This window comes from Carya illinoinensis, chromosome 5, assembly GCF_018687715.1.
Source record: "Carya illinoinensis cultivar Pawnee chromosome 5, C.illinoinensisPawnee_v1, whole genome shotgun sequence".
NCBI lineage: Eukaryota > Viridiplantae > Streptophyta > Magnoliopsida > Fagales > Juglandaceae > Carya > Carya illinoinensis.
Genome location: NC_056756.1, coordinates 43,672,443 through 43,698,701, shown reverse-complemented (window position 1 = coordinate 43,698,701; position 26,259 = coordinate 43,672,443). Strand labels below are relative to the sequence as shown.

Here is a 26,259-nt window from a genome sequence, read left to right as displayed (position 1 = left end):
ACGGAAGAGGCGACCGTTGAGACAGTTATTTCTGGTAAGTCCAGGGCGGGTGTAGATCATCTCCAGCCCAGTGAGGTCACTAGCACCTTCCTTTGGGTTGGGCTTCCTTGAGACCCAAATCTTATATGACAAGGCCCAGCCCAGCCCATCTATCAAACTAGTAGCACAATTCATCTCCTTCAATGCCAAAGGATATTATCTACTTCCCTTCCCATAACGGATGTCCCAAGATTGAGTTCTGATTTTGTTTATATCTCCTTTAAAAATAAAAAAGTGAGAAATGTCATTCTTCGTTATTGATTTGATCATTCTTAATCATATCGATTGATGTGTCACGTTTCAAATAAGTGTTGGCTTACATAAAGACCCACTTAAAATGTACGACACAATTGGATGTAATTAATAATGACAAACTTAGGATAAAGAGAACTAAATAATCTCATCCTATTTAATTATTATAATTTTTTTAAAATTTTATATAAAATATAATAAACAATTTAATTTTTTTAAATTTCAATACAAAACGAATATTAAAAAAATTATATTATAATAATATTTTATTTATTACCATTCAAAACATCTTATCTGAACCGTATAACCAAACGTGACCTTAATATTTTTGACAACCTTCTAATACTAACCTTGTGGCGTGATGATTTTATTTGCTTATTCTCTTATAAGAGATGATTGAGGTTCGAGTATCCATATTTTAAATATCTCTTCCAATTAATATTATTTTAAAGGTTTTCACCCGATCATCCTCGTAGTCCGGGCCAACTTTGTCCTTGTACCATAAGTTTAAGATTATCACAAAAAATACTCTCAATTTCAAGATTGTAACTCAATCAATATATAATTAGGACAATCATTGATACATAAGGACACATGATGTAACTCATATGCCATACCATGTATGTGAACTTCATATGATTTGGGTTAGTATTTTCATAATGCAAAAAGTATAGTAAACAAGATGGGAGATGGTCATCAATCTTCCCACGTCCTAATGCAAGTGGCAATCAAGCTTTTGGAGGGCCCCAATTACTTATTAAAGACTTAAAGTGGAAAATAATCAGCCGGAAAAAAGGAACAAAGGTGGACTGATTAATTAATTTATCTCCCCCTGTGCACTCCCCATCTATGGGAAGAAGCCTAGTGCGTTCATGAGTATGACATTTTCTTTATAAAAATGATCAACGACATAAAAAATTAACAAAAGTATTAATTATAAAAGGAAGGACTAGTAAACACAACAAACACTTTAAAATAAACATTATAAAATTAAATAAAAGCAAATATAAAAATAATACCCATTACCTCTACCTTTTTTTTTTCCTTTTTGGTGAAAAAGACATAAAAATAACTCACAATATTTAATTTTTTATCCTATTTTTTTTCCCTTTTCCGAGATATAAATAACGAACATATACATCATTATGTAAAAAAAAAACACCAAAAAAAATCCTTCTTCCTTTTGTAATTCTTTTTTCAAAAATTCTAGTATAGTCACTTTTGTATATTTTTTGAGTACTTTATTGATGTGATTGATCAAGTCAGTTATTTTACCTGTGAGAATCTTTTATTTTATCGTAACTTTTTTTTTTTCCCCTAAAGTACACTTTGAGAATCCTTCCGTCTTTGGCATGAAAATTCCCTACGTGTTTGACCCCCCCACTTGGAATTGGAATAGTTTTTACCACTTTTAAATGCACTTTTAGGCTTTAGTTCCACACCACATGAGATGGATGGCTTATAAAACTTTGTACTCTCGGACCACCAAAACTAGCATAGAATATATAGAGTAAAATCATGGGCATGCAGTATACTATCACTTGGGTACTTAATTTCTGTATGCTAATTATAAAAATGGGTCTTTACATCTTTATGTAGTTGTCTTACCACTTGGATAATATTGTATGCTAAAAAATACACACCAAAAACAATATAAAACTTTGCCTTTTTTTCTCCTTATTTAAGTGATTGTACTTTATGTGACACTCGGCTATGGATTGGGTGGCATGAGCTCTCTCTTTCTTATATGAGGGGTGACAATTTTTAAAAATATATAAAATCATGGGATTTAAGAATAATGGAATGAGCATCCAAACTTAGGTAAGAAAATTCTGGATTTTTGACAAATAGGAACCCTTAGTCAAGAAGCAAGTTTCTTTGTGCAAGCAATTATGAGTATAAAATTAGTTTTTTTCTTTCGGTAAAACATCAAACCACTTCAATTTGCAGGTTATTTTATAGTAAACTTGTTAAAAGTTGGAGTGGTAGGGTTTATAATCTAGTTGAAAAAGGGGGGAAAAAAAAGGATCCCGAGATTTTGACATATGACACGTCACGATCTTAATAGTAAATATCTTCTTAATAACCTACTTACATTAAGAAAACTTAGAATCACTCTTATAAGTTTCCTTAACATGGGACTATAATCTAATAGGAATTTACTAATCCTTACATCATTTTTTCCCTTTCAATTGACATAAAGACATACTTCCTCTCAAACTTAAAATCAGAAAGCAAAAGAAAAGGTAGAGAAAAGTTTTGTCCAAACTTAAGTGTGCCTTTTGAGCATTTTTCATTTAAAGAGTTTCATGATTTGTAACTTTGTTCATTTTGAGTTATCCTTATATATAGAAAACTTCTATACACCAAACTGTCATTTTATTATTATTATATTATGTAAGATGTGATATATTTATTATTATTAAAATATCTTTTATTAGATGATTATTTATTATCTAATGGTAATAAATATATTAGATTTTATATAATAAGATGAAAATAAAATGAAAATGTGGTATATAGCTATCTATACGTTTGCTGATGAATTACACAGCACTAGAGATTCCAGAGTGGTGGGAAATGGGAGCTAAAAGATGCCATCAGGCTGATCTAAATTAAGAGCCGAAAGGATAAAGAAGAAAATATTTTCCAGCCACAACCATCAAAAGCAAAAGCGAATTTGCTTCCCTGACCTAATATAGCTGGTGATCGGTATCCTTACTCCTACACATAAATTCCACTCATTCAGAGACAAATAATGCACACGACGTACAGTCCTCTTTTCAAACACGAAAATGATAGCTAGTATTCATAAGATATCATAATTCATGAGATGGGTTGAGAGCTAGGCATAGCTTAACAAATTAAAGTAGTCTATCTTAATAATACAATCTTGAGAGTAAGAAAATAAAATTAAATAGAAATATTTTCATAATGATCCGAATATATATCTCTCGAGTTTTGCTACGTACAAGTAAAGTCACGTATTAATCTGCATACCAATACTGATTTCTTCATATTCAAAATTTAAATTAGTACTGTTTTTAATAAAAGTTATTTTTTGACCAATCACATTAGATTGATGTATATATTAGTATATAATTTTGCTTATAACTAAATTTTTCCATATCCCAATATTATTTCACGACGAAAAGACTGAGGAGATCAAGGGCCACCATGTTGGTAGTTTGCAAAACGATATTAATCTCATTTTGTGTCTGTAGTTCGAAACTACCTGTTTATTACCAGATTTGATACATGTTTAGACGACCTATTTATGATGTTAGATGTACGTCCTAAGATAAGTGAGAGTTGCAAACATTTATTCCATTATAAAAAACAATCCTTAAAGTACTCTTTAGAGATAACATGATCTTTAATAAAAATTAACTTTACTTTTATGTGAAGATAACATAAGCAATAGATCATAAACATAAGACCCGATTTTAAAAATGGCAGACGCATACTAAATAGGTACCCCAAAAAATAAATAAATAAAAATCACTTGTATTTTTTTTCCCTACTTTTCCTCTTATATTCTCGTGTAACCAGAATCTTGGGTATCTGTGTAAGAGCACTTACAATGAGTTTTGTAAAATCCATTATTATGTAAAATTTAAAGAAAAATGGTCTAAAACATGCATCCAACGGATGCTTTATTTTTTTTCTATTTTACATTTGTGTACAGTGTTGCCTCTAAATGTAGAGGCAACTGTACACAAATGTAAACATATTTTAATTGTTTTCTATTTTTTCTTGTACTTTTTTTCTAAAATTAATTTCTTTTATTATACTTTTTCTCATATAAAATATTAAAAGGTATAATATTAAAATGATATGAAGAAAAAATAGATAAACTGATGTATGATGTATTGTAAAAATTAGTATGTAAAATAAAAAAAATGAGATTTGATAATAAATTTTAAATGATAGGATGAAAAATCTATTAGAAGTGCTCTAAAGGATCATACCTATTATAAATCAATTGTAGTTATTTATTATATGCCAGAAAAAAATTGTAGTTATTATAATACAATAGAAGATAAGGGACAAATGTCGTGATAGATATGATTCGGTTTTCTAAATGAAAAATAAAACCCTCATATTTTTATTAAAAAAATAAAAAATACATATATTACACTTCATCTTTAGCCAAATAATCAATTAATAATTCTACCAAAGTGGGATCTAAAGATAAACTTACACTTAGCATAGTATCATACCTTTTGGGGCCCTTCCCTTTGCATGCGTTCCTTTCTTTTCTGATAAGCAAAGCATTACGTAGTAATTTTGTTAAAAGAGTTTTATAAATTGACATAATTAAGCGTAATATAAGTCTCATATATTCTCTTTAAAAAAAATAATGTCTGAATTTATACATCTTAAAATTATAGAAAACATTTTCCTTCATTTAATTGTTAAGTAGACTTGAAGCATCCGGCAAACTTCGTTAATTTATAGTATTCATTTTGTAAGATTTCAATAAATATTTTTGTTTTGATAATAATATTTATTTTTGTTGATTGAGAATCTGAGATACTCCCTAATTCTCTATTAAAATTATATTATTTGATTTGAAAAGAAATATAAATAACATTATCTCCATCTATTTTATCCACAATCTTAATAAAAAAATGATTATGCCACATATTATATTAAAAAATTAATACAATTAATTATATTAATGAAGTATATAAAGAATATTTAAAAGTGACTGCATAAATAAATTTTTGTTATATTTATTTCTTCTTGAAATAGATTTTTTTTTATTTTTTTTATTTTATAATTTAGAAAGAAATAGAAAGATCTCTATTTATCTTTGCTTATTTAATTGTGAGATTAAAAGAAAAGTAAAAGCTACAAAACAAAAGATAATTATAAAAATAAGAAAAGAAGCAAACAAGGAGTATCTTCCATATCATCCACTCCAAAGTCGGGGAGACGGATCACGCGACTGTTCGACTTTTTGCCAAGGCTGTGATCCACATGCTTACGTGTACATCATCTTTGATAAAATCAGAACTAAACAGTCAGATTTTAATCAATGTGAGGGGTTATCATAACTTCGCCAACCCCGCAGCCCACCCACCAATCAAGACCTCCCACGAAGCAAGAACGAGTCCCACCGGCGAATCAACACTGGTAATGACATCATCCAAGGTTGTCATCAAGCGTGACAGTGTCGTGGGCGCACGTTAAGTGGGGTGTGCGCGCAGGTTGGTATTTTCAATCATTCTCTCTCCCAGGTCCCTTTGTGGGGGCTTTCACTGTAGTTCTACTGCTTTTTTAGTGCGAGCAAAGCGACGTTAATCAAATAATGAACCAAAGTTTTTATTATCTTTGTATTGTTTTGATGTTTGATATTTTGTCCTCATTCATATAGTTAAGTCGGTCCGGTTTCTTTCATCTTTAGTCGTTATGCGTAGCTTTTGGTTCTTGTTTGTTTCCGGGGAAAAAGTGGTATTAAATTCGCTGAAGCTGAGCTTAAAGACAGTTTGAAATATGAAGTTAGGGATGTAGTTTAACCAAAATTAGGTCAGTTTCTTCGTTTTTTACCGACTAAATCCAACTCTTGCGCTGTTTCTTCTGTATACTGAAACTGGGTCCTGTGAAAGAAAAATCTGTTTTTGCTTGGTGGAACTGTGGCTAATTTGGGAACTTCTTTGTTTTGGCCAGTTTTTGTTGTGAAGGGCATGTGAGTTTTGGCGCCATTTTGCGGGAAAAAAGGGGTCAATTGAATCATGTTGTGAAGGGTAAGCACACTTTGATTAGTACAAATGTTTCAGTTTTTTTGTTTTTTCCCTTTTGCTTTGATTATATATATAGTGAAGGAGGTGCCAATTGAGTACACTTCTTTGCCTGTAAAGGTTGAGTTTTGCCATGCAATTTTACAGCTTTACGATTTCATGGAATCTAAAGCATCCAATCTTTCTCAAATATGTTGCTCTGTGTTTAGATTCTGATTTTACGAGAATAGTGTCGATTTCATTTTTGTAGCATTGATTGAATTGGCTTTGAACCAAAAATAGAACATTTCTGACGTGTTTCAGTAAGGTGTTGGAGAACATTTATAGTATGGTAATTATTCTCCCGTCTCAAAATCTCGATGAAGAGAAACTATTGGATGTTAGTAGGTATTTTCATCCTTACTATTGTTTTATGGTTTTCTTTTTTAATTTCTCTTTGTATTGTCCGATTTATTAAATATCAGAAGGTTATCGAGTTTATTCGATATCCTAAATGAGGAAAATTTTGTTTTAGATTTCTTGGAAGGTTGTTAGGGAAGATTGTCAAAATTTTAGCAATCTAAAAAGCATAGCTAATTGTCTTTAGTAGATGGCTTATTTTGAATCGGGTTTGTCAATAATATCGCTTTATATTTCCCATGTTTGAGATTCATGTTAAGGCAAGACAGTCGAGGCTTAGGGCGCTTTTATGGGATCTTCCTAGGTTAGCATTGGAGAAGTAACTAGCCTTGGCTGTTTCCAACTGTAGGATGTATCAATGCATGATGTGGTTTCTAAAAAAAGAGACCTAATCAAAGAAAGGACTTAGATCTCCAGTTCTCATCGCAAAAACTCCAGCATTCATTCATGTCAACTTTTAAACATGTATGAAAGCACCTAATAAGAGGGAGTAGCTCATGGTAACTGCTAAAAATGAAGAACTGTCGCCATTGGTAAATCATCAGTGGTCTCTCTTGTCTATTCCTCGTGCAGAATAAGTATGACTTGTGTTATGCACACATGATAACTGCTTTGCTTCCCTCTACCTGCTTTGGTCTATTAAGATTGTTAATGCTTTTCCATCATCAATTTACGCATACTTTAACCTGGTATACCAAAGAACTTTATACCTATGTTAATGATGAGGGAATCAGTGAATTTGATGGATGTTAGGAGTTTGTTAAATACAATTGTCTTAAATTGGCTTCTACTCTTTATAGAGATCTTACAATTGCTTGAGGAAAGCACAATGCTCAAGCACGACATCTTCTTTACATCTAGCTGTTGCAATTGAAATTTTCTCCTAATGATTATGATAAGTGTAGACTTTGGGAATAATGCTCAATTATCTGATTGGCTTCCTAAGATAAGGAAATCTAATCCAAAAGCACTAAATATCTATTTCAGTAGATGCTTTAGGTCATCCACTTCTTTAGAAGTCTCCTATGTGGTCATAAAAGAATTTGAAGTCCACGTCTATTTCTTACCATTGTCTTGCACAAATAACAGAACTTGTAAGTTCAGGTTGAAGTCTCCTGGTGTCTCAATTGGCAATGAAATTAAAATGCCAGTAGACATCCACTCAATATGTGGCCTCTTCGTCATGCCTGGGGCATATGCCCTTACACTTTGTATGTTTTGTATTTCAATGAGATAATTTTGCACCGGAATGCTGCTTAATTATCTGATTATGGGCAAACTTTGAAGGTGCAAGAATCATTTGTGATCAGATAAATACTGGCAGAAACTTTTAAAAAATATTCTTATCACCCATTTCATCGGTAGAAGCAATGGATATAATAAAAGTTGATCATTTATGAACTTTGGAGTTTCATTTCTTTGTTAATAAAAGTTGTTCTGTCTTCACTTCTTTTAGAACTATTATTCTCTTAAATTTCCCAGACATTTATAATTTGCCTTTAGGATGACATTTCTGTTGTGATTTTTGTTCTTTCAATATGTGATGTTGCAGGAGAGTTAATAAAATTCTTCCTCTTTCGTTTCCATATTAATGAAAGGTTATGATCTCTGCATCAACTCAACTTATCACTTCAAGAAAGATGGGCATATATGATCCATTCCAACAGGTCAGCATGTGGGAAGATGCCTTCAAAGGTGATATTAGCCCAAATACAGGTGCTTCCACGATTTTACAGGTGGATGCTGGGCTGCCTAATAAGGTGACGATACATCAAATTGGTACTCTTTGATTCTGAATCTAGACTTCTTTTATCTGATTACCCAAATTTAACGATTTTCTGAAATGATCTGCTAGTCTGAATTTAATTCTCATGAATTGACGGGACCTTCCAGAAATGATGAAGAAGGAAACAATACTGCTGATAAGGTGAAGAAATTGCATATTTACACCACGTGGTCTATATTCTCCCCCTATCCAAAACCTAAATTCTATAGTCGTAGGCAATATATCTGCTTACACTATTCTATATTTATCATACAAAGTGCATGATATCATTATCAAGTTAGAGAGCATTTGATTCTGCTTGGAATTGACATGAAAGAAAACATGTATCTTTTCAAGCCTATCATTTATTTGCTACTTGTACAGATTGCTCATCAAGAATTTGTTACTGTGCTTGATTCTAATTCAGTTAAAAGGGCCCATGTGAGCACCCCAGTATTGCATTGTGATGCTGAACAAGCAAATATCTGATTGAAGTAGGGCATTAGTTTTTCAAATTAATGTTGGTAACACAAATGCACATCTGTGTACAGGTACGGAGACGCCTGGCACAAAATCGTGAAGCTGCTCGTAAAAGTCGTTTGCGGAAAAAGGTAATAATAAATGAATTCCTGTAATACATTCATTGTTGGGACTTAATCGAGCTAATTTTTGTCTGAATTATTAATTTTTTTTTTTCATAGGCCTATGTTCAACAGTTAGAAACAAGTCGTTTGAAGTTGGCACAACTGGAACTGGAACTTGAGAAAGCTAGAAAGCAGGTTAGGTGAAGCTCACCGTTATAGGTTTTCATTCTCATCAAATATCTCAGCCCATTGATCATGCATTGAAATTCAGCATCCATCTAATAGCCACTGGATGTCAAATTGTAGGGTGTGTACGTAGGCAGCGCTCTGGACACTAGTCATCTGGGATTTTCTGGAAATGTAAACTCAGGTTTGTGATTCCAACGGCTGGTAAATTTTCCCTATTTCATATGTCCTGCTACTCATTACTGTTAGATTTAATTTCTTGTATTTATACCTTATGCATTTTCAAAAACCTAAGTTCTGTGGACAAACCATCCGTTTTGAGTATGACATAGTACACATTGTACAAGTAGGGGTTATTTAGCTCAAGAGTTTCAAGCAGTGATATTTCAAAATCGAGTTTTTGTGATAATCATAGAAATGTGCCTGGAATTTATATCCTTTTATGAATCTAGAACTCTCTTTGTGATTCTGATGTATATTTCTTTTTTTCTTTTCTAAAGAGGGTGGAACCCCATATGCACGATCTAAGATAGATAAATATATGTAATTCTATATATTTATGTATATAGTATATGCACAAACATAAACATTACATTTGAGCTTTGCCATGCTCGTTAGAGATTACCTATTCTCTTTTATCACTTTTAGTCAATTTGTCGAGTGTTGTTTTGTCATTACAGCTTGTTATATTCTTGAAATTGGTCTCAAATGTGGATCTTGCAGGCATTGCTGCATTTGAGATGGAATATGCACACTGGGTTGAAGAGCAAAATAGACAGATTTTTGAACTTAGAAATGCATTGCAAGCTCATGTAACTGAAATAGAACTTCGTATGCTTGTAGAGGGTGGCTTGAACCATTATCACAATTTGTTTCGCATGAAAGCAGATGTGGCAAAAGCTGATGTCTTTTATTTGATGTCCGGTGTGTGGAGAACAACAACGGAACGTTTTTTCCTTTGGATTGGAGGATTCCGCCCGTCAGAGCTTCTAAATGTAATTAGTGGTTCATTTAATCTCAATGCTTGAAGACTGCGTATGCATTACTAGCAAATTGTCTCTTCATCTACTTCTTTTCTTTTCCCCGGATTGACTTTGTTTAGATCATCACTATCTGTTATTCATCACTATGTTGTCAATGTTCAACCCTGTGCTAAAAAAAGAGTAGTCATGCAGCATGCTGACCTTGTTTTTGAAAAACTGGTTGCAAGCACAGGTCCCCATATTCTTCAACGTCTAGCAGTTACACAATTTCACCTCTTTGAAGCTGTTGCATGGTAATTAGTAAGATGGTACTGAAAAGCATAGCACTCAGGACATTATGAATGCTGGTGATGCCTTCAAATAGCTGGAAATGCTGCTTAAATAAGTTTGAGTTGTACACACACACGATATATATATATATATATAATATAACCTATAAAAAAAAATGTATGCATACATATACTGTCTGGTGGTTTTGTCATAACCATTTGATCTTCAAGAATATATATATGGTCAATAGGACAGTTGATATCTTGCTAAATTGTTTCACTACATCGAGTTGTCTCCTGTTGTAATGTTTTGGTTCATATGACCATAGCTCTTGTGCTTTGCGTCTGATATAATTAATATCTAACGCCTATTTTGTTTTGACAGGTCCTCAGGCCACAGCTTGAGCCGTTGTCTGATCAACAAGTTCTGAGTCTATGCAACCTCCGACAGTCATCCCAGCAAGCAGAAGATGCCCTCTCACTAGGAATGGAAAAACTCCAGCAGAGTCTGGCCCTTAGCATAGGAGCTGAATCAGTACTTGCCGGTAATTATGGGTCTCAGATAGCAGCCGCAATGGAGAAGCTGGAAGCAATAGAGGGATTTGTGAACCAGGTAACATGTTACAGATGGCTGCCATGAATAATTCTAGTTAACCTCAGAAATCTGAAGTGCATTTAGGGCAGTTAACGCACAATATCAAGAAAACTTCTGCAAATTCAAAATTGGCTTCTTGAAGAAGTAAGACTACATGTCTCTAATCATCTCGTCTCATCTAATCATTACCATTTTCCCAAATTTCCATACAAAATAAAATAAAAAATTCAACTTTTTCATATTCCAAAACAAAACTTAAAAAAATTCCAAAACAAAAAAAATTTTAAAAGAATATTTTATTCTAACAATACTTTATTCAATTTTTAACTTTCATCTCAACTCATTTGTGAAACCAAATGAGGCATAAATGAATAAAGAGCAGCAAGAGCTTTGGGCTCTAGAGACTAAAGCTATTCTACATATTCATCCACCCATTAATGTTAAAATGTAACTGTGTTAAATCAAATGAGAAAAATCAAAGCTGTGCTAAGAATCTAAACATGGTGAAACAAATATCCAGTGTAAAGGACTAAGATTTCTGTATGAGTCTTGGTTATGTTTACCATGTCTTTATGTGCAATACCATTTGAATTGATTAGATTTTCACCAGACTCTCTTTGCCCTTCTAAAATACAGGCAGATCATCTTCGTCAACAAACTCTGCAGCAAATGTCTCGCATCCTAACAACCCACCAAGCAGCTCGAGGCTTGCTTGCCTTGGGGGAGTACTTTCATCGTCTCCGTGCTCTGAGTTCGCTGTGGGCTGCTCGTCCGCGTGAACCTGAATAGCGTAGAAAGCACCACTAGAATCACCATATATAGGTACACCATATATAGGTTGTAGTTGTTACCCCTTGTTCACGCCTCAGCTGCAATGGGAATGAATACAGTAATTTTTGTTTCAAAGCAGTTTCTCTGGTTTGATTAGGTGTAAATATGTATTTCAATGTTGTGTATCAATTAGGATTTAGGAAATTAAGTTACCCTACAATGCATTTTGTAGGCTATATTGTGTATATTGTGATGAAAAGGTAATTTTGAAATTAGTACTTGTCAAACATGTTGAGACAATTACCGGTTATATGAAAACTTCCTATTTTATCTTCATGAGAAAGAAAGTGCTCTACCTTTTTTAACTGTCTGGTGGATTTTGTACTGCTGTTTTTTCCCTGTTTGGAGAGACTAATGTTGGCAAAAAGGAGACGAGTTGGGGGCATCCCCACCATTACATTAAAAAAATATATATATATTGGTTTCCAACAAGAGAAATGATTTGTGCAGTTGGCAAATGCAGTCGGTGTGCAGTCGCTTTGAAAAAAATGAATTAATATGGGACCTATATGAAAACAAAATTATTTTTATAACTTTTTTTTATTCATTCTGTACAACCATAAAAAAAAAAATATTTTTATAATTTTTTTTATTTATTCCGTACAGCCGACTGCATGCCGATTGCGTCTAGCAAAGCTCAACAACAAAGCTAAGGACTTCTTAAGAGCATCTCCATCCGATTTCTCATCCTCATTCCTATAATTTAACTCAAAATCACTTTCATCAATTTTTTTTTTAAATTTTATTCATCTTTCAAAAATCTCCTACATCTCATTCTCCATCCCTATTTCTATTATATTAAATAATATTTTTCTATTATTTTTTATTACTTTTTTCTTTCACTTCTATTTACAAATTTAACTACTCAATATTTTTTCTTATTTTTTGAATTATTACTCTAGCGAATATTTTAAACAAAAATTTAAATTATTTTTTGTGGGTATGATAATATTTTTATAATTAATTTTTTTATATTTTCGTAATTATTTAAATTATTTTTAAAACTATTAATTAAAACTATAATAAATATGAGTATAATAGAAAATGTAGATGATTGGAAGTAGATAAATATAATAGAAAGTGTAAATAATTAGAATAAAATATTAATAAAAAGTAATGTGGGATGTACAGTAATTTTTCAAATATGAGGAATCATTGTACATTTCACAAATATTTTCTCCAAAATGAAAATCCGGATGTAGACATCATTTTAAACAAAATCTTAAAATTTCTATCAAATTATGGAGATAGGTACCCTTTGCGGTACCGAATGGGGATGCTCTTAAAGAGCAACCAAGTTGGCAAATTTATTTGCTCCTTTCTGAAACAGTGAAACCCCCAAACAGAGGTAGCTCGCATTAGCCTAGTAGATTGTCAAACTTCTTCCTCCTGGTAAAGAATATGGAAAATGATAGGGATACAATCTTCCTATTATCTATGTACTATTTCTTTTGTATTTAGTTTTTTTTTTAATTTTTTATTTTACTGAATGATTAAAAAAGTGATTATTAATAAAATTATATATATTTTTTAATTTTTTTAATAATTAAAGATGTTAAAAAAATACTTAAAAAAAGATAATATAATAAAAAAATAAAAAATTTCTCAAATCTTTTATAAGTAGGAAATTGACAGTAATAAGGGTAGTAATCAATCTCTATCCAAAGAATATTACGCTGACCATAGAGCTTTCACATCATATTCTCTCTGTGGATTGACAACTGAAGAAGAGATGGCTACGAGGGTCAAGCATCTCATTCCACAGATTGCAGCAATTGCTAGTGATGATTCCAGATCTACTGTCTTGTCACGAGTGCCTAATCAGCAATGAATAACAAGCCGGAGGCATTGGCTTTAGAAAACAATGCAAACCGCACTGAACTATTCTGTTCTTGGTTTAACTTCTTTCCAATGACACTACCAAGCACTTTTGACAGAAAAACCTTGCCATCATTTGCAGCCATTCATACAACCCTTATTTATCTTCCCGGGTAACACAAGGCTTGAAGTCATCAGGGCTGCAATAACTCTCTCAACTCTTATAATAGAGAGTGCCAATGGGATGCCAATTTTCGCACTGGAGAGTGCAACCATTCCTGATGACCGTTGAGAAGCTTCTTCAGGTCTAAGAGCAATCATGATGAGTTTTTAGAAGCCAAAGACTTCTGTCTTTGATCAAATAATTCGTAACCCAAGAGGATCCACACATGGTCCCTATCCATCCATATGCCAAAAACAGGCTGCATCATTGCTACTCTATTCCACTCTTCCAGCCTTCCACAAGTAGGAATATAAGCATTCCTCCCACTGTTAGAGAGAGCCTTGTTCGTCCATTTCTTGCTTCGAGCCGTTGTTCTCTCTTGTTGGAAGCCAAGAGAAATCCAAGATGAAGGTGGTGCTTAGAAATTACATAAGATGAGAATATGATCACGCGTCTGCCACCCAGAATTAATTAATAGTTACTTCCTGTGCACTTTACATCGCTTTTGCTAATTTGTTTACAGCCAGTTGCTGGAATTCTACACTGCGTAATTTGTTTTTTTTTTTTTTTTCAACACTTGGGTACGTTTTCCTTCTCAAATATCACTTAAAGACAGACAATATTTTTTAATTTCAAATTTTTAAACTTTTTTATCTAATTATTATAACTTCTAAAACTTAAAAACAAAACACAAAAATCAATATAACTTTTACAAATTTCAAAATAAAACAAAAAAATCAATACAAATTTTCAAGCTTCAAAACAAAAATTATATTCAAACAATTTTTTATTTATAATATTTTTATTTAATTTTTTCTCTAATTTTTCAAAACTTAATAAAAATATTTTAACTCAAATTATTTCAGTTACCATTCACAGACAAGATTTATTACTCATCATTTTCACATACCACACACCATATTTATTTTTTATTTTTAGTTTTATGCTTCTTAAAATAATTAATTAATTTTTTTACTCATTATCCATATACTATATATTTGATAAGAAAAAAATCAAAATATTATATATAATATTTAATATATAATATAAACATTATATATAATATAAAGATGATGAGTCAAATTTTTCTCCACAGAATTATAAAGCATACAAACCAGCTCTTTGATTATCAAAAATTCTATGAGTAATTATTTTTGTGTATTTTTTTGTGTATTCCAGTAATATGATTAGTTGTTTATAAAAAAATTTAATTCAACTAATTATATTAATAGAATATATAAAAAATACGTAAAAGTATATAAAATTACTCATTTATTATATTGAGATGAAATAGAGGAAATGGGCCAACCGGTAATATTGCCGCGCATCCTAACTGTCATTGCAAGAATCTTAACCGTCCACAATAAATAAATAAAAATAGAATTTATATATATTCAGATTCAGCCAGATTCTCGCATGAATGGTATCAGAACCTCTATTCAGTTCCTTCACGTCTTCAACCTTGGAAGCTGGATAATGACAAATTAGCAGTAAACAAAAACGAAACCCTAATTTTTTTTCTCTTTGTCCTCCTTTTATTCTTGACTGAGCAATTTTGAGCTCGAAATTCTGAGCAACATGAGCAATCTGAGAGCAATCTATCGGCCCCACACGGTCTTTATCTCCTCCTTCATGAGTTGCAGGCAGCGATCTCGAGCTACGGTTTCATTTCGAAATCCCAATTACAAGCCTCGTTTCTCTGCGCCGTCGTCATTTTCTCCCTGGTTCGAGTCCTTGGGTTCAAATGGGACTGAGCCCTGGTTTCGTGTTAGCCAGAGGAGGACCCTGGTTAGGGCATCAAATTGGACTGATCAGAAATCTCCCTATGACACTCTCGGTAATTCTCTCGGTGTTTTTCCTTCAGTTTCTAAAAAAAAAATTCTTTACAGATTGTATTGAAGAAATTATAGGGACAAAGATTTTTTTTATTTGTTTTATTTATTTGAATCTTTAGCTGCTTATATACGTAGCGAGCTTCGTCGGATATCGGATAATCATAATAATTAATACCCATATAATATATATATATATATATATATTTTACTCATGTATGCATGTTTATGAATATCTCTATAAACAAAGACCCACAATATCTAAACCGGCGGGTTCCTTTCAAAGATGTGTTAAGGTTTTATCCTAAAGGGAAAATGAGAAATTAAATAATACTGCGCTGATTGTGCTTGCTTCCGTGCATTTTAGAGAAATGGGTTTTGAAGGTATAGACTGCTATGAGTCCTGTTTTTCATTATAGAAAACTTCATCATGACTTTTATAATTTATTGAACACTATCATCATCCATACGGTCAAGAGAAACAATATGTTGAATACAATTAGGAACCTCATCCATCAAAACTATTTGGAAGTCTGAGATCCTCCTTGGAAGTTCTTGATGCTTGAAAGCGATCATATGGGCGATGACATAATTATATGTATAATATATACACTCATACCAGTTGCTGAAAGTCGTATTATAAGATATTGAGATTTTTACTGGAGCGTGATTGGTTTGTAATAAATTTTAAAAAGGTTCTGATAAAAAGAAAAGGAATCGCATACAGAATCAAATACTGCAATCAAGAACTCAAGATAGATGTAGTTAACTATACTTAAACTGTTAGTCCTAAAGATTGGTCTAACATTTTGTTATGAGCTGGATGGACAAAGATGGATTGAAGGCAAGACAGGTTTTAGTTCAATTGGCACCATTATAAGATCTTTAGATAATGAATAATCGAGTGCAAAGTTAGATTTCATTATAGAAAAAGTTAAAAGAACTAAAGCTCCATCTATTTAAGACATATTTGTTTTACACATGATGAAAACTTTATACGTGCTTCTTACTCGAGTTTACATGCTGTTAGGTAACATATATACTTTCTAGCATGTTTATTCTTTAGATGTTTATTTGTGGTTGACAAATTATACCTTAATTTTATTTTAATTTTATTTTTATAAAACAGAGTTAGAAAGAGATGCCGATGAAGAGCAGATAAAGCTTGCTTACAGACGCTTGGCCAAATTTTATCATCCAGATGGTTTGTCCTTTATTATGACCACTTATTCTAATGTTCCCTTTGGCTTTTGCATGTCTTCATTTTCCTGTTATTTCATTGTAAAGGTAGCATGGATGTTCTTAGCAACTTAGTTCATGTCTACTGGGAATTTGATTAAAGCAATGTATTGACCCTGTCATCTTTCCTGTTTCAAGTCTATGACGGTAGAGGGACTCTCGAGGAGGGGGAAACGGCTGAGGCAAGATTTATTAAGATTCAAGCCGCTTATGAGTTGCTCATAGACGATGAGAAGCGGAGGAAATATGATATGGACAACCGAGTCAACCCAATGAAAGTAAGATTGTAATATATATTTGTGTAGTATAGGAAATATAGATAACTGTTTAACTGTTCTATTGAGTCTAATTGTTTATTATACTTTATGATTTCCCTATGAATATTATGTTGCTACTTCTCAGATGGTTTGGAATATAGCAAATGTGTACACACGACAATTGAATCATTTACTGCTAAGAAAGAAATAGTTCTGGAAGATTTCTTCACAGTATCTTCAAGAAAGCAACAGTACTGATGCATCTCCACTGGTACTCAACCATGAGAATGGGAGGAAAAAAAAACAATTTTTTGGAATGATAAGGTTCTCTAGTTTCATGGTAATGCCAGATGGAGCATGCATATAGATCCAATGGAGTCGATGTTTCATGACTAGCATATTTTGGTATTGTTAAATAATCTGAATGATGCATTTTACTTTCATGTTGAAAGCAAATATCCACATGCCGCTGTTAAGTTTATTTCTATAAGAATGATCACCGTAGTGGGAAACTCTGGAGTTCCAAGTTAGAATGATTTGGCAGTTTTGTTGCACATGAGGCATAGGTATCAAAATTCATCAACTAGATAATTAATTTGCTAAGCCAATGTGGAACATATGGGGTAGGGAGATTACGGGTCTGCTCAAAGATTCAAAACAAATGAAAAAACGTTATAAGCTATAGAAAGACCCCTCTAAATTCTCTCTTGATATGCTAATCCATCAACAATTTGATTCCCTTCTAAACTACATTCTGCTTTTATGTGCAGTGCCAGCAAAGCTATCAAGCATATTTATCTAGTCTAAATTTTTAAGCCTTTGCTTTGGTTCTACATCTGTCGTAAAAACCATTTATACACGTTGTAGAGTTTTTCTTTTTGGTACTAAAGAATGATGAGTTTCAATTTTTTTAACTGTTCTTGTCCTATCCTATGTTTCAACTCAGTGCAACAGTAATAGCTTGAAACTGGTCTTCAAATGGACCTGTCTTTTATTTAAATGCATAAACAATTGACTGTCCAGTCTTTTGTTCTTTAACTCATTTAGGAAAATAAAGTTTTCCTTGTTTAGAGAGTAATATCAATTCAATTATGTTTTTTTTTTAAATTTTACTAATTTAATCCTCACTATTATATCAGGCATCTCAAGCATGGATGGAGTGGCTTATGAAAAAGAGAAAAGCTTTTGATCAGCGGGGTGATATGGCTATCCAAGCTTGGGCTGAGCAGCAGCAGCGTGAGCTGAATCTTCGTGCTCGCCGTCTTTCTCGTTCAAAGGTATCAAATTGAACAATATCCCCAGCAAGTGTTAATGAAAATTCTCTCAGGCTCTATATTTATTTTCTCATAGCTCATTCACTTAGGTCTTTGTCCTTGTTTTGTTTCTGTTTTTGTTTTCCTTTCCGATAAATCTATGCTAAGCCTACACCCTATCACTGTTATATATAGTTTTTATTTAAAACATGGTAAGTTGAAAATGAACTCGCACAACTGGATAATAGCACTAAAAAGTATCATTTCTCCTTCAAAAACCGCGCCATACTTTCGTGTCAGCATCCCAACATCCCAAAATAACTATTTTTAGCGATCTACCTCTGAATAATAGCCTTTACGGCGATCTTTGTACAATTTTTTTATTTTATTTATTTTTTTATTTTATAATTTCAGTAATCGAATCCTTTTATTTATTGGCCAAATTACTACAAATATCTTTTAAAATCTATACTGGAATTCCAGGTTGATCCTGAAGAACAGAGGAGAATCCTGGCTAAAGAAAAAAAGGCATCCGAGGAGTACTTATCCAACACCCTTAGGCGCCATACACTTGTCTTGAAGAAAAGGGACTTGATGCGAAAGAAAGCCGAGGAAGAGAAGAAAAAGACCATCAGTCGGCTTTTAGCTGCAGAGGGTCTTGAGCTTGACACCGAAGATGATGCGGCCCTGTAGACAAATTGCTTAACTCACTTTCAGATATTCCACATCTTATTACTGATTACATTCTTGAATATACGTTGCTGGCGATACACAATATTTTATTGTACAAAATAATAATAATAAAAAGTTGTACATATTGTTCCTTTCATAGTTAAAAAGAACTGAATGGGATTGCCATTTACATATGTGGACATGCCTCAATTGTTAAGATAAGCCTCCTGTTTTGTCATTGGAGCGGGCTTGCGATTCATTGCCAATATTCTATCTTCTGCATCTTTATTCTGATACTCTGTGTTTAGAATCTTCGAGACGAAGCTTCAACATTTTCTGATTACTCTCTGTTTCGATCCAAAACCAATGCCCATCTTTTAGGGATGTTATGTGTTGTCAAATGCTAAGAACAAAATTGAGTTGGTTCCATTTAAAAAAGAAAAACAGAAGGATGTCAAACTAAATGACATTTATGTAGAAAAATTCTACTTATCATTCTCACACCACACATAATTTTTAAATATTTTCTCTTCCCAAATATATAGTGTATGGATGATAAGTAGAAGAACTTAATTAGTTTAGAAAAAACAAAAAAAAAAGAAAAAAAAAATATGGCGTGTTGAGATAATAAGTAGCAAACCTCGAAACTAGGTCGAGTAATGTCATTCAAAGCAATAGCTTGGTCACGGCCAAGGAGTGGATGGTTCAAGCTTAATGTTAACGGTGGTTCGAATGGTAACCCAGGGCCTTCTAGTGGTGGCGGCATTATCCGTGATGCTTGTGGTTGTGCTTTGGCGGGATTTGCGCACTCGTATGGTGTCTTGACTAATTCAGCTGCAAAGGGGCATGCTTTATTAGATGACCTAAGAATGGCGCAACAACTTGATATTAGAAACCTGTTAGTTGAGTCGGATTCAAAAGTAGTTGTAGGATGACTCAAATTTGGTGTTTGCAATCTCTGATATATGTAAGACTTTTGGGAAGAAATTCAATCTCTATTATGGCTTTCTAACGATCGCATTTATCACATATATAGAGAAGGATTTTTTAGTAAAGGAATGTTTTAAAATAAGATTATGGAGTTTGACGGGAATGACATTGACATTAGACATTTGCGGAGTCTTTTGTGGACAGACTATTTATAATTAACTTATTTACGTAGATAAGTCCTAGTGTCTTGATTGCTTGTATATGATTATTCCTCTATCTCAATGAGGGTTTTTTTTAATAAAGATTCTACTTTTTTTTTTTTTAAAAAAAGGATCACCGGAAAATAAACAATTTTATGATATGTTTATGGTGCTCCTATGAAACGGCATCACCTAAAACCATTTTTGTTCCGTAAGTTCACATGTCAATTGAGAAAAATTAATATAGAGGATTAACATTATCATCCATGAACATGACAACTTTATTTTTATTTTTATTTTATAAGTACATGAAAACTTTATTTACTTTAAACTAACGATACTATGGCAAAGAAAGGAAAGCTCAGCTGACATAGTGAGGATCCTGTATGATACAATGTAAGGTTTGCCTTGAGAGACCTGCAACAGCCAACCATTTTTTGGTTCACGTGTCTTGTATATATTAGATGATACTGTTACTGTTAGGCTTAGATATCACATAGGTCAGGATTCTCGAGATAAGCTGAATGTCTCTCCACGATAAGTCTTATCAGGGGATTCTCCACTTCGGTGCCAACCCTAGTCTTGTCCAGGCAAACTGATATCTTTTCATCACTTGTAACAACTACAACCTCCTCTTTGCGGGTTGAAAGCTCATTTGCCACAACCATATGCATCTTGTACTTTTTAAGAGACATCTCAGCCTTCTCCAAAAGAATTTTTGTATCTGTCTCTAACTGGTCAGAAAGGAAAACATCTCAGTCCCACTAACAAACACCAGATTTATTAACAGGTACTTCTCAGTTACGTATAACAAAAGGTCAAAGAATGTTATAAAAAGACACTTTCTGGCATTGTATTCAATCATCCGAGGGGGGAAGAGAACTGCCAACACCACCCCCCCCCCCCCCCCCCCCCCCCAAAACAACCAAAAAAAAAAAAGCATTCTTTGTGGGGTAATTAAAATGGAAGTACCATGCTATCCAGTCTGTCTTTGTTACCATTTCCCATTCTCAGATTTAAACAACCGATAAAAGATATGCAGATGGGAAAATGGAGACAAGATTTCTGTCCATGTAAAGCCTCAACAGGCCAATTTAAGTCCACCATAGATGACCCAGCCCCAACCTTTACGGTTTATACGATATTTTACTGATAAAATCCTTGATATACTGGAGAGAGAGACAAGAATATACTGATGCATAAGATGGTTGCTATAAGTAAAAACAACTACATTTTCTTCTCACTCTTACTCTTGGCTGCTACACATCAAGAAATGCTTAATGAGTAGGGCCAAACCTATTATGTCTCACGAGTAAAATCAACTGGAAGTAGCAAGATATCTAACCTTGAAAGAAATGCAGTAGGCCATGGGAGCCCAGACTTTCCTCAGCACTGAGAGCATCTTTGGCACTTGAACTAGTCGAATGTCCAAAGGGCCAGATGCTGACTGTATCTTGTGTTCTGCCTACAGAATCAAACAATGCCTTTTATAAAGAAAAGTAGGCATAGGCATGATATAATATAGGCACATCTTTATGTTTCCATAGAGTAGTCGTCTAAAATTGAAGAGGTTATAATATCGTGGTAGAGGAAACATCCGCCAAAGCACATGACACCGGATCCAACAGGGCTAGGTTAAATAAATCTGAGTTAAGTTGCTTGGCTACAATTGAGGCTTCAAAAAGAAATATCTAATGCTCTTATTTTTATGTTCCTATTGCCATAAATATGATGCTAATTTAAGAGGAATCTGAATTATATATACCGGCCATTTTCCATCATGAAGCTTACCAACAAAAGAGTATCAACTTACTTGAGACAGATCGACCAATATAAAATGGGCTTATGCTTTATAACAAAGAATTGTTTTTCAATATGTTTATTCATTATATGTGATACCCTATTAAGATAAGTGATAATGGTAGGTGATGTATGCATTTTGAAGTATAAGCCATGCCGTTTGTGCATTCCATTGAGGCGTTATAAATAGTATTAGAGCATATTCCAACAAGAAATGTGGGACTTGGGTTGTGCCACCTACAACGGACTAGCCCGATGAGGAAGTCAGGAATATAAAGGGGGAGGGAGATAGTGATACTCCATTATGATAAGTGATAAAGGTAGGTGGTATATGGGATCCCACATTACTTAGGAAGGAGAAGTTATTGCTCTTTATAATGTTCCAATAGGGCTTCATTTGTGTCATTGACTAGTTCTTTTGGAATATAGACCATGTGATTTATGCCTTCCATTGGGGCGTTACATTATAGTAATAAGATAATTCTAAAAATGCCCTTAGGTCTTCAATGGAAAATATTATCAGCAAATAACTCGTGCATCCTTGTAATATATGATAGTTAATGAAGTGATGGGTGAGATAATATGAACAAGAAGTACAACAACTAATCTTTTCAGTTTTATTTTTTAATTAAAAACTCTCGGAGACATAAAAAAGGAGAACAACCACGTGTAATGAAGTTTTCAATAACAGACAAGATGACACCTGTGCTCTAAAATAGAACTAAAAATACTTTTGAAGGGTTCACAGAATCTATTTTTTCTGAATACCAAATATAGCAAGGAGGATGGAGTAAAGCAAATGACTACTCAATATATTAAACCATACCATGCTTGTCCAAGGAACATAAAAGTCAGAAACTGCAGCTGCAAGATAAAACATTGCATGTGCCCCAAGACTTGTCATTGAAATTGCTATCATTTGCAGCATCTGCTCACAAATAAATATATAAAAGTATAAATAAATGATAGTGGTCAATTCATAGGAGAACAACTGTTATCTCCAAAACCACCAGACACATTTGTAACATCAAATAAAGCATCAACAAGTTTCTTGTATGGAAAACACAACACTCGATATGATAAACACATGCAATCCTATGCCAAAAGAAATGAAATATATAAAGAAAAAAAATCCCTTGGTTGTTCATGGAGCTTAAAAATTACTTATACATGAACTAATAGTTATAATTGGAACACTCCCAATAGAAAACAACACAAGCATCCTTAAAATTCCTAAAGATTTATATGCAAACTTTTTTCCACTTGAGCAATTTATGGTAGCATTTACTCTATTGAGTCTTGGATGAACAGGTTTTGTACTTTTCGATGACGAGGAATCCCAGAGATTGTGCAAATGCAACATTCTTTTACCTAGTTAAACCCTAGATCCGTGTCACATGCTCACATCCACACAAATCAGTTAAATCATCGGATTTTCGCCAATGAGACGAGGCTCCTAGAAATTGTTTGCACCGAAGGATTTGAACCTTAGACGTAAGGGACATAGTTCTAAGACCAAGGCCCTTACTACCTTAGCCAACAACCCCTAGGGATTCGGGTTTTGTATTTGACCTGCACAATCAAGTACATAGACAGTGTACGAGAGAGAGAGAGAGAGAGAGAGAGAGAGAGAGAGAGAGAGAGAGAGAGAGAGAGAGAGAGAGAGAGAGAGAGAGAGAGAGAGAGAGAAGCTGATACCCATGAGGAACACGAATATAATCCATATTTCTTAAACAAAAGAAGGAATGAAAAATATACATGCATATATAGATAAGTAAACTACTGAAAGTACGCACATAATTTGGTGTTAAGAAGAAACAAATATGATCAACTGAAGCTAACCTGAAGATACTCAAATATGGTGTTAAAGGGAAGTTTTAACAGGAGATTTTTTGCCACTGCCTGCAACAATAAAACCACAAAGTTGCCCACAGTCTTGAGCTAATCTTCTGCCATTGCATTATACCCAAGAGAGCCAAAATCAAAATACAGGAGTAAAGAGGGGAAAAACATGCACAATATATTAATAGTCCATACAGCATGATGCTCAGTGATGGCCCTCGTCACAGCTTCAGAATCTGACTGGCGCACTGAAGTATAAAATGGAATTCACTCATCTTAGCAGGAACCATCAGTACTTGATAAAATATTAACAATGCAAATATTAAAAGGTAAAACTTCTTAAAGAACTGCAGGGACGGTTATGAGAAGACTCCCCCAACCCTAAAAATCCCCCTCCAATCATGTCAATCTAATCCTACAAATTAGTCTATATAAATATGAAAAAAAAAAAACACTCATGTCAACCCTGTTATAACAACAGTAAGAATAATGCGGCTTAGGTGAGGCTGAAGAAAACTTGATTTCTCAATGTCTGTCATTTGGGCCATGCATTTCAAGTATGTGAGTCAAGCCATAACATGGGCATGAACCCAAGGGGTGGAATAGTGGTCCTAGGGAGAGCCATATAAACCGGAAGTTCTGGGTTTAAAACTCTACAGTCACTCTTGGGGCCATCAGACTAATGGAAATTTCTTCTTGAATTACCAAAGGTGCATTTGCAGGAAACTCCTTGCTAAAAGCCTGTGCACCCCCAAGATTTGTCAGGACTTTGTCCCAGACACTGGGTGCCAATCAAATCAAAATAACATAGGCATGTATGATAAGCCTTCTTTCAAAACTGCTTTCTGTTTCTGTTGACAAGTGATTTCAAAAAACATAAATTCCTTTCATGGCCAATACAAACTACAAACCTTGAATATTTGACTCATCCATGACCTCAAAACATTCAAGTAATGGATCCTCAGGAAGAGATCTACAGAATGGCTGGTAGCTTCTCCTGCACAAAATGGGTACAGTATCCACCATAAAGTAAGAACTTTTAAAATTGTTCTCTTTCACCAAATTTAAAGATGTTTCAGTGAAAAGATAGCATATGTCCTGATAAGACGAATTCACCTGCGATGTAAAAAGATAACTGCATATCCGGCCTTAATAAAATGCCTGCAAGATAATCAACCCATCAGCATTAACTTTCGTAGAAGTTTGTAAACGAAAGTCTTCCTGTTTGATAAGGTGCAGTGTGACATACTCTGTGGATGCAGCTCCTCTATGGCCTGAGCTGAAGTTATCAATGTGGCGAACACACCTTCGCTCCAAAGGAACTGTGGTACCTCCTGATGTCACACACACAACCCTCCTAGCATTTCCATTCCCTGAAATTAAAGTTTCAAAGCAATGCAGATCCAATTAATCAAAAATTAAAATGGCATATGTGTGATAAACTAGAAAGTGAGTTTGCCTGATGGTAATAAATTCCTGTCGATAAATTCCTTCAACTTTTCACAAATGTGGTCTCCATTTTTAAGAGGAGGGGCGGATTCAAAGAAAGACTTGATTTCTGCATCCAGTGTTTCTTGTGGAACTCCTATTCCACTTGTTGCATCCATTGCAAAATTCCTACAGCCATTCAGGTTAAAAAGAAAAAACTAAGAAAATAGAACCTCCTCACTTTCACATGCACAAAATCATAGAATCATAAACAAAGTACATGAATATGAAATTTCCAGCATCATGAAAAGCTACTCAAAGCTCAAAGACACTTAACCATCACTAAACAATGAAAGCAACTGGAAATCAATTTCACTTAGGCGCAAAAATTATCAACCCAAAGTAAAGCGAAAATTTTGAATAAGACCCACTAGATATCGAACAAGCGTTAACCCCCGCAAATATCATGAGTCAACTTTCAGAAAGGAGAAAAACAAAACCCTAGTCTTTCCAAACCACCATATGATCAGAGGAATTCACGGCACTTACCTTCAAACAAACAAAATAATGTGCCAAATCAAATCACAGAGAGGGATCACAGCCCTCAGTTGGTGGTGCGGAATACGAAGTTTTGAACATGTTTATATTTACAAAATCCATGACTTTTTATGTGAATTTCATGGACTAGATAATGCGTAATTGTAAAGCGTAAGACGTTAATAGCGGTTTATTCCCGCACTTTTTATGTGAATTTCATGGACTAGATAATGCGTAATTGTAAAGCGTGAGACGTTAATAGCAGTTTATTCCCGCTTATACCAACGGTAGTGATAGATAGTAAACCCCTTATACGAAAGGTAGTGATAGCAGAGAATAAATGCGAGGAGCTCACCCAACAAAACGGTAGAAATTCCATTTGGCGGCGGGAATTTACTTGTCCTCACAACTCCTGTGCGTGAGAATGGGAGCAGAACCAACTTGATTTAGATCTTTTGAAATTTCAAATTTTTATTCAAATTGAGTTAGAATGAAAGGAATAGAGGGATCTTTTTCTTTCTAAAAAGAGGAGCCATTGGAAACAAATCCGATTGGTTATCAAACTTCAAAATATTTCACCTCATCTTATTATTATAATATTTTTAAATTTCTATACAAAATATAATAAATAATTTTTT

At 33.6% G+C, this 26,259-nt stretch overlaps 3 protein-coding genes across 7 annotated transcripts; 2 read left to right on the top strand and 1 right to left on the bottom strand.

Moving 5' to 3' along the window:
- The first annotated feature begins 5,371 nt into the window (after positions 1–5,371).
- LOC122311443 (transcription factor TGA3-like) lies at positions 5,372–11,926 on the top strand. Of its 4 annotated transcripts, none has more exons than XM_043125998.1 (10): positions 5,372–5,507; positions 5,968–6,044; positions 8,036–8,197; positions 8,293–8,364; positions 8,754–8,813; positions 8,904–8,981; positions 9,093–9,156; positions 9,696–9,967; positions 10,610–10,837; positions 11,456–11,926. In XM_043125998.1, the coding sequence occupies exons 3-10, from the start codon at positions 8,039–8,041 to the stop codon at positions 11,606–11,608; spliced, it is 1,086 nt and encodes a 361-aa protein (XP_042981932.1). In that variant the 5' UTR covers positions 5,372–5,507; positions 5,968–6,044; positions 8,036–8,038; the 3' UTR covers positions 11,609–11,926. The 4 variants fall into 4 exon arrangements, with proteins under 4 accessions (XP_042981932.1, XP_042981930.1, XP_042981928.1 ...); XM_043125996.1 differs by having other exon boundaries at positions 7,990–8,197; XM_043125994.1 differs by lacking the exon at positions 5,372–5,507 and adding an exon at positions 5,561–5,826 and having other exon boundaries at positions 7,990–8,197.
- Positions 11,927–15,040: 3,114 nt separating this feature from the next.
- LOC122308923 (pre-mRNA-splicing factor cwf23) lies at positions 15,041–19,122 on the top strand. Its single transcript, XM_043122202.1, has 5 exons — positions 15,041–15,468; positions 16,593–16,667; positions 16,841–16,980; positions 18,099–18,236; positions 18,696–19,122. Exons 1-5 carry the CDS (start codon positions 15,210–15,212, stop codon positions 18,903–18,905), a joined length of 822 nt encoding a protein of 273 aa, XP_042978136.1. The 5' UTR covers positions 15,041–15,209; the 3' UTR covers positions 18,906–19,122.
- A 1,149-nt stretch (positions 19,123–20,271) lies between these two features.
- LOC122309112 (phosphopantothenate--cysteine ligase 2-like) lies at positions 20,272–26,130 on the bottom strand. 2 transcript variants are annotated; one of them, XM_043122479.1, is made up of 10 exons: positions 25,977–26,130; positions 25,116–25,273; positions 24,906–25,029; positions 24,773–24,817; positions 24,568–24,653; positions 23,852–23,904; positions 23,657–23,716; positions 22,641–22,742; positions 21,360–21,479; positions 20,272–20,748 (listed from the first exon to the last, which is right to left on the bottom strand). In XM_043122479.1, exons 2-10 carry the CDS (start codon positions 25,261–25,263, stop codon positions 20,500–20,502), a joined length of 987 nt encoding a protein of 328 aa, XP_042978413.1. In that variant the 5' UTR covers positions 25,264–25,273; positions 25,977–26,130; the 3' UTR covers positions 20,272–20,499. The 2 variants fall into 2 exon arrangements, with proteins under 2 accessions (XP_042978413.1, XP_042978412.1); XM_043122478.1 differs by lacking the exon at positions 25,977–26,130 and adding an exon at positions 25,634–25,896.
- Between the last annotated feature and the right edge of the window lie 129 nt (positions 26,131–26,259).

Excerpts from the sequence above, each read along its gene's own strand:
- LOC122311443 (XM_043125998.1), top strand. The coding sequence starts at position 8,039 with ATGATCTCTGCATCAACTCAACTTATCACTTCAAGAAAGATGGGCATA. Across the intron at positions 8,198-8,292 it reads ATGCTGGGCTGCCTAATAAG|TCTGAATTTAATTCTCATGA; the intron begins GTGACGATACAT and ends ATGATCTGCTAG. Across the intron at positions 8,814-8,903 it reads AAAGTCGTTTGCGGAAAAAG|GCCTATGTTCAACAGTTAGA; the intron begins GTAATAATAAAT and ends TTTTTTTCATAG.
- LOC122308923 (XM_043122202.1), top strand. The coding sequence starts at position 15,210 with ATGAGCAATCTGAGAGCAATCTATCGGCCCCACACGGTCTTTATCTCC. Across the intron at positions 15,469-16,592 it reads ATCTCCCTATGACACTCTCG|AGTTAGAAAGAGATGCCGAT; the intron begins GTAATTCTCTCG and ends TTTATAAAACAG. Across the intron at positions 16,981-18,098 it reads ACCGAGTCAACCCAATGAAA|GCATCTCAAGCATGGATGGA; the intron begins GTAAGATTGTAA and ends CTATTATATCAG.
- LOC122309112 (XM_043122479.1), bottom strand. The coding sequence starts at position 25,263 with ATGGATGCAACAAGTGGAATAGGAGTTCCACAAGAAACACTGGATGCA. Across the intron at positions 22,743-23,656 it reads CCATATTTGAGTATCTTCAG|ATGCTGCAAATGATAGCAAT; the intron begins GTTAGCTTCAGT and ends ATTTGTGAGCAG. Across the intron at positions 20,749-21,359 it reads CCTACTGCATTTCTTTCAAG|TTAGAGACAGATACAAAAAT; the intron begins GTTAGATATCTT and ends CTTTCTGACCAG.